Raw genomic sequence first — 12,544 nt, 5'->3', positions numbered from 1 at the left:
TCATACATGTATCTCTAGGTGTTCCCACTTCCATAATTTGTGAACTAAAGATGGTATCAACATGCGGTTTTCACATCAGTAATGCTGAGATTGTGATCTTTTCAAAACTGTAAAAAAGAAATTGACCAGGGTCGACAAACGACTCATTTAGCTTGATCGCATCAGTATACAAGTCAATATGACCGTAATCTTCTGGGGCATTGTGGTGTAGAATGGTTTCAAGTGTTTACAACTTGAAATTTGCTACTTTAAAATAAGGAAGTTCATTTTTTCCCCCCCGACACTTAAGTAGCGCCATGCAATTAGGCCTTGGTGCCATGAAGATGAAGATGAGGCAAAAGAGATGAAACTGCCAGCTAGGGCACAACTAGAGGAATCTATGCCCTGCATAGATGCTCTAGCTTTTAACCCCCGCGTACTCATCACTTGTTGTACAGGTGCTGACAACCGCTCACGACGCTGTCTGTCCCAAGCTGTCCACACATGCATCACCAACTACGCATTAGAAATTAGAAAATGCACCCCTCAACTACGTATTAGAAATGAGGGATCGACAGACCAGTAAATAGACTGCCATAGACCTTAATGGTAATTACGCGCACTTCCCAAAATTATTTTTAAAAAATACTCACAACTCTCTGAGGCGTTCAAGACATGCATCAAATTAAAGCTTATTTCATCATCTTTCAGTTTCTGTTCAATTTTTGTGGGTTAATCCAATGACTTTTGGGAGAAATTTCCATCCGAAGATGGTCACCCTTAAAATAGTCCTGAAGCTCATTGTCATTTTGAAAAATTATGCCTATGCTCCATTGCAAAATACAGCGCTTTTAAGGCTTCCACCCTTCTTTTTTACAAACCCTCAAGTTCATGACCCACGAAATGCTCTTATACCGAAGAATTTGAGGGCATGATTTGGCCGGCGTAGGTAATTTGGGACCTACGTATTTACTGGTCTGGACCCTGAAAGATGCTGATTGCAAACCCGTCCCTTGCATCATGGCATTAGAAAAAATAACAGCTATCAAAAATAGCCTCGGATATCAATATTTGGAGAGATTTTGTTATCAGCTGTTGGCACAGAACTAAATCTAGCTGTTTGTTCCAGAGAGGAAACGATAATAAAGCTTGCGTGCGATGACAGAGTCCAAGTGTCACTGCTTTCAATTTGAGATGTATAAAAAAAAGCCTATTAAAAAATCAAAGGTGTTTCAAAGAAATGCGAAAAAGTGTTGGTGAGATGGAATGATGAGACCTTTTTAAACCAGTGTTGAAGAATATGTGAATTAGCTGTCATTGTTTCACGTATGCATGTACATTGTATACGATGAGCAACGTACTGGAAACTATCCCAAGGGTAAAAAGGTTTCCTTTTTGTTGTTGTTGAAATATTTCTTTCTAAAGCAAAAAAACAACCCCGAAAAAATGAAAAAACAAAAACCAAAACAATTTTCATTCTTTCATTTCAAATGTTTCCTTGTTTTTCAAAATAATTTGTTTTTGACAACATATGCCTGGAGAACATGCCTATGAGCCCAAAAATGAAATCAAAACCAAACAACCACCTATAAACAAAAAGGAAAAAAAAACCTGTAAGGAAACAGATTTCAGAATATATTTTGGAAACATTTGTGCATGGAACCCATGAAAGACCCTATATGAAACTACGTGTACAACCAAACAACTTATACTCTTAAAAAAAGGTCATTGTCTTATTTTACAAAAATTTTAACTTTCCCAAAATTGTCAAAAATAGCATTGAGTATTTGTGTACTTAAATAATGTACATAAAACCAACACAGATTTCACATTTATGTGTATTTTAAGGCACGACAGATACCGTTCACTAAAAGTTGCTGATTACACCGTAACGCTTTAAAGGGACACTGGGTCCTGGAACAGCCCAATTGGGCTACAAAACTTTGAACGAGATGATGTTAAGCGGAAAAAACATTTAAAAGTAGGATATAAACATCCACACAACTTTCCTTTCAAAACTGGGCGTTTTTGTGTTATTCCTGTATTATGCATGCGAGAATGAATTTCAGGGTCCACTTTTGTGACCTCATAAATTCGAGCTGTTTGGATGCTGGTTGTGATTTCATTCGTAAAAGTGTTCGCCTGTTGCGGATGTTGAAGGAACAACTTTTTTTTGCATTGGTGATTGGTCACCGCTGTTCCCGAGACACACAACATGTATATATCGTACACTGAGAATGACACGAAAAACGTATTCGTACTCCGTTGTGTCCGATGTAAACAAGTGGTTTTTTTTCCCTCTTTTCTCGGGAACAGTAAGACATTAGGTTGGTTTCCTTTCAACCAGATGTTTGAAATAGGCTAAGTAAACAATCCAAAACATGACATTTTCGGGGAATTCATGACCTAGTGCCCCTTTTTAAAGCCCTTCAGACAACTTCTAGGTTTGAGTTTTTTTTTTTTTTTTTGGACGAGTACCCGGGTACCCGTTTTTTTTACTTCAGTAGGGTACCCGGCTCCCGTACCACCCGTAAATTATGCACACCATTAATCCACACCCACTCCTCATCCACAAATATCACAGTGTCCGTGCATGTCTGTGTGTACACGCATTCACGTTATGTACTCAGTCTCTCACTCACACCAAATCTCAGCTGCAATTAATCAGCGCATGTTGCTGGAAAATAATACCGGCCTGAATGTTCCTGAATACATTGAACCCATCTATACTCGGCCTTTGGACTCGAAGTGGCCGCAATTTATCATTGGAATTATCGGTCGATGAGCAAGCTAATGTTGTGCACCTGGTACGCAGGGGGAACCATGAAATTTGGTTTTCCCGGACATTTGTGGCATGTTTGTTTGTTTTTTGCGGACAAAACTTGATGAAAGTCTTTGGACACATTCTGACTATATCAGTGTTTTAGAACCCTGCTCCAGTCAATTTCTTTGTTCAATTTCTTTGTTCAAAAAAAAAAAAAATGTTATAAGGCCAAAAAAAAAAATTAGTCGGTCTCTGGTCAGCGCGCGCGTCGATTTTAATCATGCGCATCAACCTTTATTTTTCTTCAAATTGTCCGCGGTAGCTCCTTCAGCGCCCTCTATTGCCGCACCTCAAATTTTTGAATCAAGGAATGGGGAAATTGCACCAAGGCAAATGATGGAGGGCACCAAGGCAAATTATGGAGGTCCCCAATGTATATGAGGACACAACAAAAGCAAAATAGTATCCACCTTGCCTGTACAATCCAAGCTTGAAAAAAAAAAAGGTAAAAAAAAACCAAAACGCGTTGCCGCATCAATTCCGGAACTTTAGTCTGACCAGAGACCAAATATTTTTTTTTTTTGGCCTAATGTCAGTTTCCCGATGTGGTTCATGTGAAAACTTATCAGTTTTTTGTAAAAAAAAACTAGTGAAATAAATCAGATTTTGTTAAAAAATGTTGAAAGAGGCTTTTAATTAATTGAAGGTTGTTGGCACTCTTATGAATATGAAAGGGTAATTTTTTTTTCTTCCAATTGTATGTTTCCTCCTCAATCTTCAATGAGGCGTGAAGTTGTAGTCTGCCCACATATGCTAATTTTTTTGTCCATGCCTACTGGGTGCTTCCATGCCTGAGTGTGTTTTTGTGGCCGATGTCTTGCACATGTCCTGACGTCAAGTTATTGAACCGTGTTCTCAAAATGTTAAATTAACAACATTTTTTATGCCACATTCACTTCATCCGTGGCATTTTTGTTCTCATGAAATTGGGCCCAGTGTATAATCAAAAATGCATTGTGCAATTTAAGGTTGGGGTGTTAGTTGCGAACAATCTCTGTGAATGCGAATTTGGTACGCTTCACCAACCATAGACTGTATGATTAAACGTACGCTTCATCAACCATTGACAGTATGATTAAATGCATGTAACCGGAATTCCTCTAATTTGCACAGAGTTCAACTTCAAGGTAAGATGTATGTTTGATAGGATAATTATGTTATGTTGTTACAGAAATTAGGGGTGGAGCTAGCTTTCAGGAAACAGAGAGTTGATATGGAGGGGGGGGGTTGAGTCTAAGGCTAGGGGTGCATGCCCCCGGAATTTTGTGAAATATACGTTGTTTTCTCCTGCATTCTGAGACAATTAGTGAATAAATGTAGGAACGTAAGAATTCTGTTTGTTATTTTTGGCCCCATTTTATAGTATAAGATTAGTCAGCGGCTGAACTGGGGGGGGGGGGGGCCTCTAGATCCACTACAGTCTACTCTGCATATGTGATGATTGTACATGTATGTAAAGTAGGGGTCTGATGAACTGGAGAAAAAAACAAACATGTTAAAACATGTAGCCTAAGGCTTCTTCTCATTACAACAGGTGCATATTGAGTGTATTTGAACGTATGTAAAATTACATGTATGAATACACATATGTTCGTACCAATGGAGGTTATTCACCGAACAGGATATGCATAATGTTCAGTGTGGCATAATTGTAATGGCGTGTGTCAAGCTTAAATGTACACGTGTTAAGGTAATATACAACATTTGCAGACATACCAAATTATCATAAAATACCTGACTGTTATTGTAGTCTGTGCTGTCATTTTCAAGAAAAGTGGAATTTGTTTAAACTGATTTTTATGCCCCGCGGCGAAGCCGAAGGGGCATACTGTTTCCGCCTTGTCCTTCCGTGGGTGGGTGGGTGGGTGGGTGGGTGGGTGGGTGGGTGGGTGGGTGTGTGTGTGGGTGTGTGTGTGGGTGGGTGGGTGAGCTTGTCTTACATACGCAGTGTGGACTTCCGAACAAAACACGTCCACATAATGTAGGTAGCACCGACGTTGTGTGGACTTGCCCACGTCCACACAGTGTTTCCCCATTTCTGGAAAACAGGTTTAGAGGCATTTTTGGGTTAGGTTTATCTGTAGCAGAATGAAGAGAAACACTATAGGGAATCATAGAAAAAAAATTGGGTTGTAAGAGTTTTCACAGTTTGAGAAAAATGAGTTTTTCCACTGGTGTTCCTTAACTACACGAAAAGAAAGGAAAGTCCACACAAGGTATGTGAAACAAGTCACAGTGTGTGGGTGTGTGTGTCCGGACAAATCTTGTCAGCGCGATAACTTGAGAAATACTTAACATATGAACTTCAAATTTGGTTTGTGGATTGTTCTTGGTAATCCTAAGAAGCCTTTCGCATTTGGGGCCAAAAGGCCAAAGGTCAAGTTCACAGTGGCTAAAACAATAGAAATCTTGTCAGCGCGATAACTTGAGAAATACTTAACATATGAACTTCAAATTTGGTTTGTGGATTGTTCTTGGTAATCCTAAGAAGCCTTTCGCATTTGGGGCCAAAAGGCCAAAGGTCAAGTTCACAGTGGCTAAAACAATAGAAATCTTGTCAGCGCGATAACTTGAGAAATACTTTACATGTGAACTTCAAATTTGGTTTGTGGATTGTTTTTGGCAATCCTAAGAAGCCTTTTGCATTTGGGGCCAAAAGGCCAAAGGTCAAGTTCACAGTGGCTAAAACAATAGAAATCTTGTCAACGCAATAACTTGAGAAATACTTTACATGTGAACTTCAAATTTGGTTTGTGGATTGTTCTTGGCAATCCTAAGAAGCCTATTGCATTTGGGGTCAAAAGGTCAAGTGTCAAGTTCACAGTGGCTAAAACAATAGAAATCTTGTCAGCGCGATAACTTGAGAAATACTTAACATATGAACTTCAAATTTGGTTTGTGGATTGTTCTTGGTAATCCTAAGAAGCCTATTGAATTTGGGGCCAAAAGGTCAAGGGTCAAGTCCACAGTGGCTAAAACAATAGAAATCTTGTATTTATTCTGAGATTATAGGGATTAGGGATTAATTCATATAAAACCTAGAGAAGACACTAATGCTGTCAATGAATGTTCCATGTGACCAAGGTACATGTAAGTTGATGTTAAAAGAGTGGTGTTATGTCATGGGAACAGTCACGGTTGCGGGGCATTTGTGTTTGTAAACACACCTGACTTGTTTTTTTTAAATACTGCCCACAGTTTACCACCTAAGCTTTCGTAGAGCTACTTCATCTGATGAAGCACCGGTAATTGTAGCTACAAAAGCTTATTTTTATGCACATTTCCACTCAAGTTTGTCATTTAAAGTGCTGCCTTACTTTTCCATTTGATTCTCTTTCCTAATACCCACAAATCCTCATTTTGACCTCTGCCTAGTTCTGTCTCTTATTTTTCATGAAAGTCAACCAAGATGAGACCAATGAATTCCCACTGATCTCAATCCTCGCTCTGTCCTAAGCTGGCAGATTATTACATGTATGCGCATAGCCCGGTCGACTGGACTCCATAATGCGATTCATTCTCCATTGATTTTTTTCCTTGCCCTGTTTCCACACAGAGAAAAGGTCATATACAGTAGCTCATCACATTAACCTGTGTGAGCTTTCATGTTTTTGAATTACTGGGAACACTGTCATGGTGAGGTTGAAAAAAGGGGAAAAAATGAAATATATAAAGAAAAAGAAAATAGAGAGAAAAAAGGTCTTTTTATGAGTCTCTACATTTTGTATATCTGGGCAATTCCAGCATTATGAAAGGATGCGTAATGCCCATGAATAAGCCAATCAATTACCATGATATGTAATTGATGATTCCCAGAATTGATCTAAAACTCTAGTCTGTAATCTCCTCGAATATTATTAGATGATGGATGTATAAGATATATGAGAAATACATTTTCATGTTTATTACATAAGGCCCCAAAAAAGTCTCCGGTTTCTGGTATAGAGCTTGCCCCAAAAGTGGTGCGGCGACGCGGCTTTTTTTTTTTTGGTAATTTTTTTATCTTCAAATGTCGGCTGATGACTGCAAATGGTGCTAGACTAAATTTAGTGCAAATATATGGGAGTCCAGAGAGGCTACATAAAGCTTATACTCGATCGTAACCCCATCTAAAAACACGTTAAAATTGTGCAGCAGCAGAATTCCAGTCAAACCAGTGAGTTTGGCGGTTTTGAGACATCATCTTACATTGAAAAAAAAACCTTTTTCATTTTGCCGACGTGCATGGCTACGGTGACGCGCGCATACCAGAAACAGCAGACGCTTTTTTTTGGCCTAATGCTGGCATTGCCTGTCTCTCTTTTGAAAATTTATCAGAAATTGCAATCAACATCATTTTTCAGAATGCATGCATCTTTGCCACAGGTCTTCTGACTAGAAAATGGGACAGAGAAAATGTAGCTTTTTAGGGGAAGATGGGCCAAAAACTGTTGGTCTACCAACTTGGCTGTCAAGCCCAAATGCTGCAGTGGTTTGCCAAGGTGTAATTTGGGGGTTTTTTTTGGGGGGGGGAAGGGGGAAGGGGGGAAGGGGGGGGGAGGGGTGTGGGGAGGGGTGTGGGGAGTGGGAGGGGGGACGGCTTATGTCAGAAGTCATTAAATGACATTGTTCATGTATTGCAGCTAGTGATCACATCCTGGGAATCTTGAACAATGGGGACTTCACTCAGATAAGATGCAGCAGTTTATCATACTGATGTATTATCAAATTCAATCGCACGGCGGAGCTGAAAAAAATGAAATCTGAATTTCAAAACACTGGGAAAGTATGGAACAAATTAAAACAGTGTTCATGAAAACACGTTTGATTTTTTTGTCATGTGATAGCGGTACATGATATACAATTAGCAACAAGGAGGTATTTTTGTCTAAGTCAAATTAATCAACTCATAAAAAAAAAATTAGCAATATTCCATCTCCCTCATTTTTATCAATATCCATTTCCTTGGTAAACTTGAACTGTTGTAAGGTCACCATTTCTGCAGGTACTCAATTATGCAAATTATCATGGAGCTGGTCATGGAACAGCGCACTTAGAATGTAAATTATTATGATATGCATACTATATCAATAACTTGTTTTCCTATTAAAAAATTAAGAATTAATTAGAAGTCTGTTCTATTCGACAAACTGCGCTGCCAATTGAATTTTTTTCCAATGGCATAGATTGGATCCAATTTGTGGGAGGGTGTAAAGGGATTTGGGGAGGGGTCAGGGAGGGGGGGGGGTCAGGAAGGAGGGAGGGGTGTACTTTTGCTGCTTTTGGTCAGAATACTCAGAGATATCTACATATGTATGTGTACATACTGGCTTTAAAGTCAGGCACAGACTTCCAAGAACTATTAACATGTACAGTGTACAACATTGCCTTATCAAGATTGTAGTTTTATTTTTCTGTCACACTGAAAGTTGATTGAATCTGGAGTGTTGAATTGTAACACTCAACAATTGATGCATTGCACAATGCAAATGACCAGATGTTTTCCATGTACAAATGAATATTTATTTGAATCCTGATGCAAATCTACCCTTTCCTATATTCTCAAACTAATCTCAATCATCCTTGATGGGATATGTGCAACATGCACTTCAGTTCTACATATGGTACATACCTGTGTACTGCATTATTCACGATGTACATTCCAGGGAAAGACAAACGTGAGAAATTCGGAATTTTGTGATGTTGAATACCCAAACCTACATGTAAGACAGCACCAAATTAAAGAGGATGACTTAAACAGACAGCTTAACTGATAAAAAACAGTCACAAAGCAAACTAGAGCTATGTCTGTTCGAACAGAACATAGGGCTTTTTCGCATTTTACAAATATTTACGTTATGTTTGTCCTTTTGCATTCACTTATTAGAGTGATTGATACAGGTTGTTCAAAATGCTTAGAATAATTCCAAAAATAAAGCTTTATCACATGACGTCACATGCCCTGCAATGACGTCATCTTGACGTCAGTGCACAACTGGTCATTGTGGTCTTGGTTTGTGCCAAGTTTGAAGTCAATCCGATAAAAGGAAGTGTAACATTTCTAAAGCAGAATATAATTTTAAATATTAAAAAAAATCCATAAAAAATCAACCGATGATGTCATCGTGACATCACACATTTTTCAAAATTGTGTCCATAGCTCTTACCTAACAAACATAATACAAAAAGAATTTAGCATGTTGCGTTTGTGAGATATGGCTTAAAGGTCCAAAAAGTCAAAAATTCATATAAAATAGCACGATGATGTCATCATGATGTCACCTCAATTTTTACCTATAACACATCCCGGCCTACCTACATAACAAGTTTCAACCCAATCGGACTTACAGTTCTGTAGATAAAGGACTTCAAAATACGCACGTTTGTGATGATGTCACGTGACCCATGATGACGTAATCATGATGTCACTCTTCAGGACACAACTTGCTATAAGGACAGTGCACATACCAGTAGGCCCCCTATGCTTAATTTGAATGATGTATAACATTGATAAATTGCAAAAGTGGCGTGTACAAAATTGTGTACAAAGTCTATGGGTTTTTTTGTGGGAAAAAATGGATGCTACTGAGTACAGTCAAGCGGATGGGGCTGTCAATGTTCGAATAACTTAGCGTTCGATTATTTGAAACTTCGTTTGGCTGAATATTCGAAACTCGCCAATCAAGTTTACACATGCCAGCTGCAACTAAAGTTGTACGCAATTAAAGCGCGTCTGATAAAATTTGCATGCAGCGATTGATATAATGGGCTGCCAAGGGCTTTAACCTGCTAAAAGGATGAGAACAGCGAACCGTCATCAACAAAAAAGTTACTTCTGACAATAAACTGTTGCAACTGTACGGAGAAAATAACATCCAGAGTCGTGACGTACCTGTTTTTTTTTTTTCATTCGAAAAGTTGAACCGGTAAGAACCTAATGATGATCGAATATTGGGTATTTTCGGGACAGCCCTAAGGCTGGGAGTAGTAATGAGTTGTGAATTCCTGAAACTCCAAATGAAACTGTCAAACCTTGATGGATGTGTAGAAGTCTTCCCACCTAATCCCACCTCAATACATCACACAGAATTATTTACCCCTGTGAGATGCTAGCTCTGCATACTTTGCCTGTAGATAATTTTGTTGTTTATGCACCACAGAATTCTCATCAATCAGATAAAAAAAAATGTGTCGGTTGGAATTTTTTTAAGGGAGAGATTTGCTTTTGCTGGAGTCAGAGACTCCTATAAATCATTGAATTTATAGGTTAGATTAAATGGTGGGAAAGAGTTTACTTAAGAGCCCGTACGAACTTTTCTTGTGATATTAAAGACAGGGTAGTATTTGGTATGTAATGATGATCTCTTGGAAGAATTGTGGTTAGATTATTAATTAGATTATTGTCATAATTTTCAGAGCACAAGATCTGACTGTTCCACTGGTGGATCTTTGGGGGGGGGGGGGGGGTTGTGGCTGGGCCCACATTGGGGTCCCACAGGGGACATTTTAAAAAATAAAATTGATTTTTGTTTTTATTAGGCCACAAAAAAAGTCTCCGGTTTCTGGTATGCGGGCGCATCGCCGTAGCCATGCGCGTTGGCAAAATAAAAAAACACGTGTTTTTTAAACGTGTTTTTAGATGGGGTTACGATCGGGTATAAGCTTTATGTGGCCTCTCTGGGCTCCCATACATTTTGCACTAAATTTAGTCGGGCACCATTTGCAGTCATCAGCCGACATTTGAAGGAAAAAAAAGAAGAAAAAAAATTAGTCGGGCACCATTTGCAGTCAATCAGCCGCCATTTGAAGGGGGGGGGGGGGGAAAAAAGCGTCGCCGCACCACTTCTGGGGCGAGACTTTTTTGGGGGGGGTCTTATTTACTAGAAAAGTAGTGAAAACAACTTCTTAAAATCAGTACGCTTGTCAACTCTTCCCTTTCCCTCCGGGGATTTCTGAAAATTTAATTGAAATAACGAATAGAATAATTAGGAAAAGAGAGGCCCCTAGCATCAAATTAAAGGTCCCCCTACCCTTTTCCTTTTTACAATGGCAGGCAAGTCTAAACCTCTAATGACAAATCCTAGTTGGTGCACCACCGTCTTCATGCTCCTAAACTCCCCTCCCCCCCTTTAACAATCTGGTTCTGGATCTGATGTTGATGGACTGTTGTACAATTACACATTTCTTTGCGACTGTTACATGTACCTCCCTTGAATTTAGGTATTCTCATGATTGTCAGACTCAGAGCACACTGTGACAGTCATTGGAATGTCAAGTTGACACTGTTGGTTCTTCTCGCAACCGCTAATCTTGAAGAGTTGGTCGCTTCACACTGTGTGCACTATTACTTCTCCAAATTTACTTTAGGCTGCTGAAAATAATAACGAACACGTTTTTCCAGAGTTCTTAAAATTATGTGTATTATTTTTTTCTTCTTATAGGAAGGCCAAGGGTTGGAGCTTTCTCAAATCAATGACGTCCGCAAAGGCATTGCACCCAAGGTAAGTGAACTAATTGAAATGACCATTGTTTTACGTTGGTGAAATTAATTCCAGAAATGCCGAGGAAATGCAGATTAGAATGTGTCCCTCGGGGAACGAGCAAAACATCCATAGGGTAAGGAATGTGGGCGATTGTAAAGTAACGGGCCCTGTTGCTATAAGAGAACAGAAATCCACTTTTAATTTATTGGACTCACAAAACTAGTTAGCCACATTTACATGTATAACCAACAGGAGTTTTGTAGATAGAGGGCAGGGTTTGGATTTTTTTGAGCTAAAGTTTGGGGGTAAAACGACGGTGAAGACGACAACACGAAAATAAAGATGGCGATTACTGTGACGCACTCTGAATACATGTACACAAAATCACGCTGAGAACATATAAAACATCTAAAGGAATGTCGTGATCGAAACATACCGTACGTGTATAATCGTTGGTTTGCAATTGAAAGCGCAGTATTAAGAGAGCGGTTCAAGCTGTTGCCAGATTCATCCTTGCTTGAACTTGGCTGTGCATGTCTCATGAACCTTGCTCTTTGTGTACAGAGTTTGTTTTTTCCTTCTTTTCATCTTACTCTTAAGTGATGCATCTTTCCAAAGAAAGACCTTGGCCTTTAGGTACCGGGTATGTTCACCAGATGATTTCATTAGTGTGCTCGGAATAGACTTTTCATCGGAAAATTTGATCATCTTACGTAAACTCGGTGTAAAATGCAGCTTTCTCTCGGTGCACAACTCTTGTGTAAATTACATGTAATTGTGCATCTTGAGATAACATAGACATTTTACAGTGCTTTTAATAAAGACCATATACATGTGAGACCAAATTTAACAAAAGCTTTATATTTTAGATTGCACTTAAGGAGTTGGGGCTAGTGGGTCTTTGGGGTAGAAGCTGTTGTGTACAAAGTCTATGGAGAGTCAAGACAATTTTCTAAGTATTTTTTAACTAAATTGGAAATGTTTCTCAGTCCCAGATTCATGTCTTTTCAACATTTTTGCAATGACTGACCTTTATTGTGATGATATATGAGGAAAAAAAGTGGCGTCATTTTGCAACATTTTTTCCAAAGAGAACTTTAGAATAAAAGTACTAGTTAACAGGAAAATTGCAAGGTGAAAGAAAACAGTTACATTCAAATCTGTTTTAGAGGGTTTGGACTGAATGGCCAATTTTTTTTTTTTCACAAGTTTTGGAAATCAATTTTCCATTTCTGTCCTGTCCTGTCATTATGAATATGCATTATGTCAGTCCAACACG

At 38.8% G+C, this 12,544-nt stretch overlaps 1 protein-coding gene across 2 annotated transcripts in view; it reads left to right on the top strand.

Annotated features, from left to right (window-relative positions):
• Window positions 1-12,201, top strand: part of LOC119746346 (1-phosphatidylinositol 4,5-bisphosphate phosphodiesterase beta-4-like) — a 48,993-nt gene extending 36,792 nt beyond the window's left edge. For both annotated transcript variants that reach the window (XM_038223238.1, XM_038223237.1), the window contains exon 4: window positions 11,224-12,201. In XM_038223238.1, the coding sequence (XP_038079166.1) occupies window positions 11,224-11,325 (102 nt within the window). In that variant the 3' untranslated portion in view covers window positions 11,326-12,201. The remainder of the gene's footprint in view (window positions 1-11,223) is intronic.
• Window positions 12,202-12,544: the final 343 nt, after the last annotated feature.

The sequence above is a fragment of the Patiria miniata genome, unplaced genomic scaffold (assembly GCF_015706575.1).
Source record: "Patiria miniata isolate m_02_andy unplaced genomic scaffold, ASM1570657v1 HiC_scaffold_7, whole genome shotgun sequence".
NCBI classification, from domain to species: domain Eukaryota; kingdom Metazoa; phylum Echinodermata; class Asteroidea; order Valvatida; family Asterinidae; genus Patiria; species Patiria miniata.
Note: the sequence above shows the minus strand (reverse complement) of the source record. Positions and strands in the feature narration are given on the sequence as shown.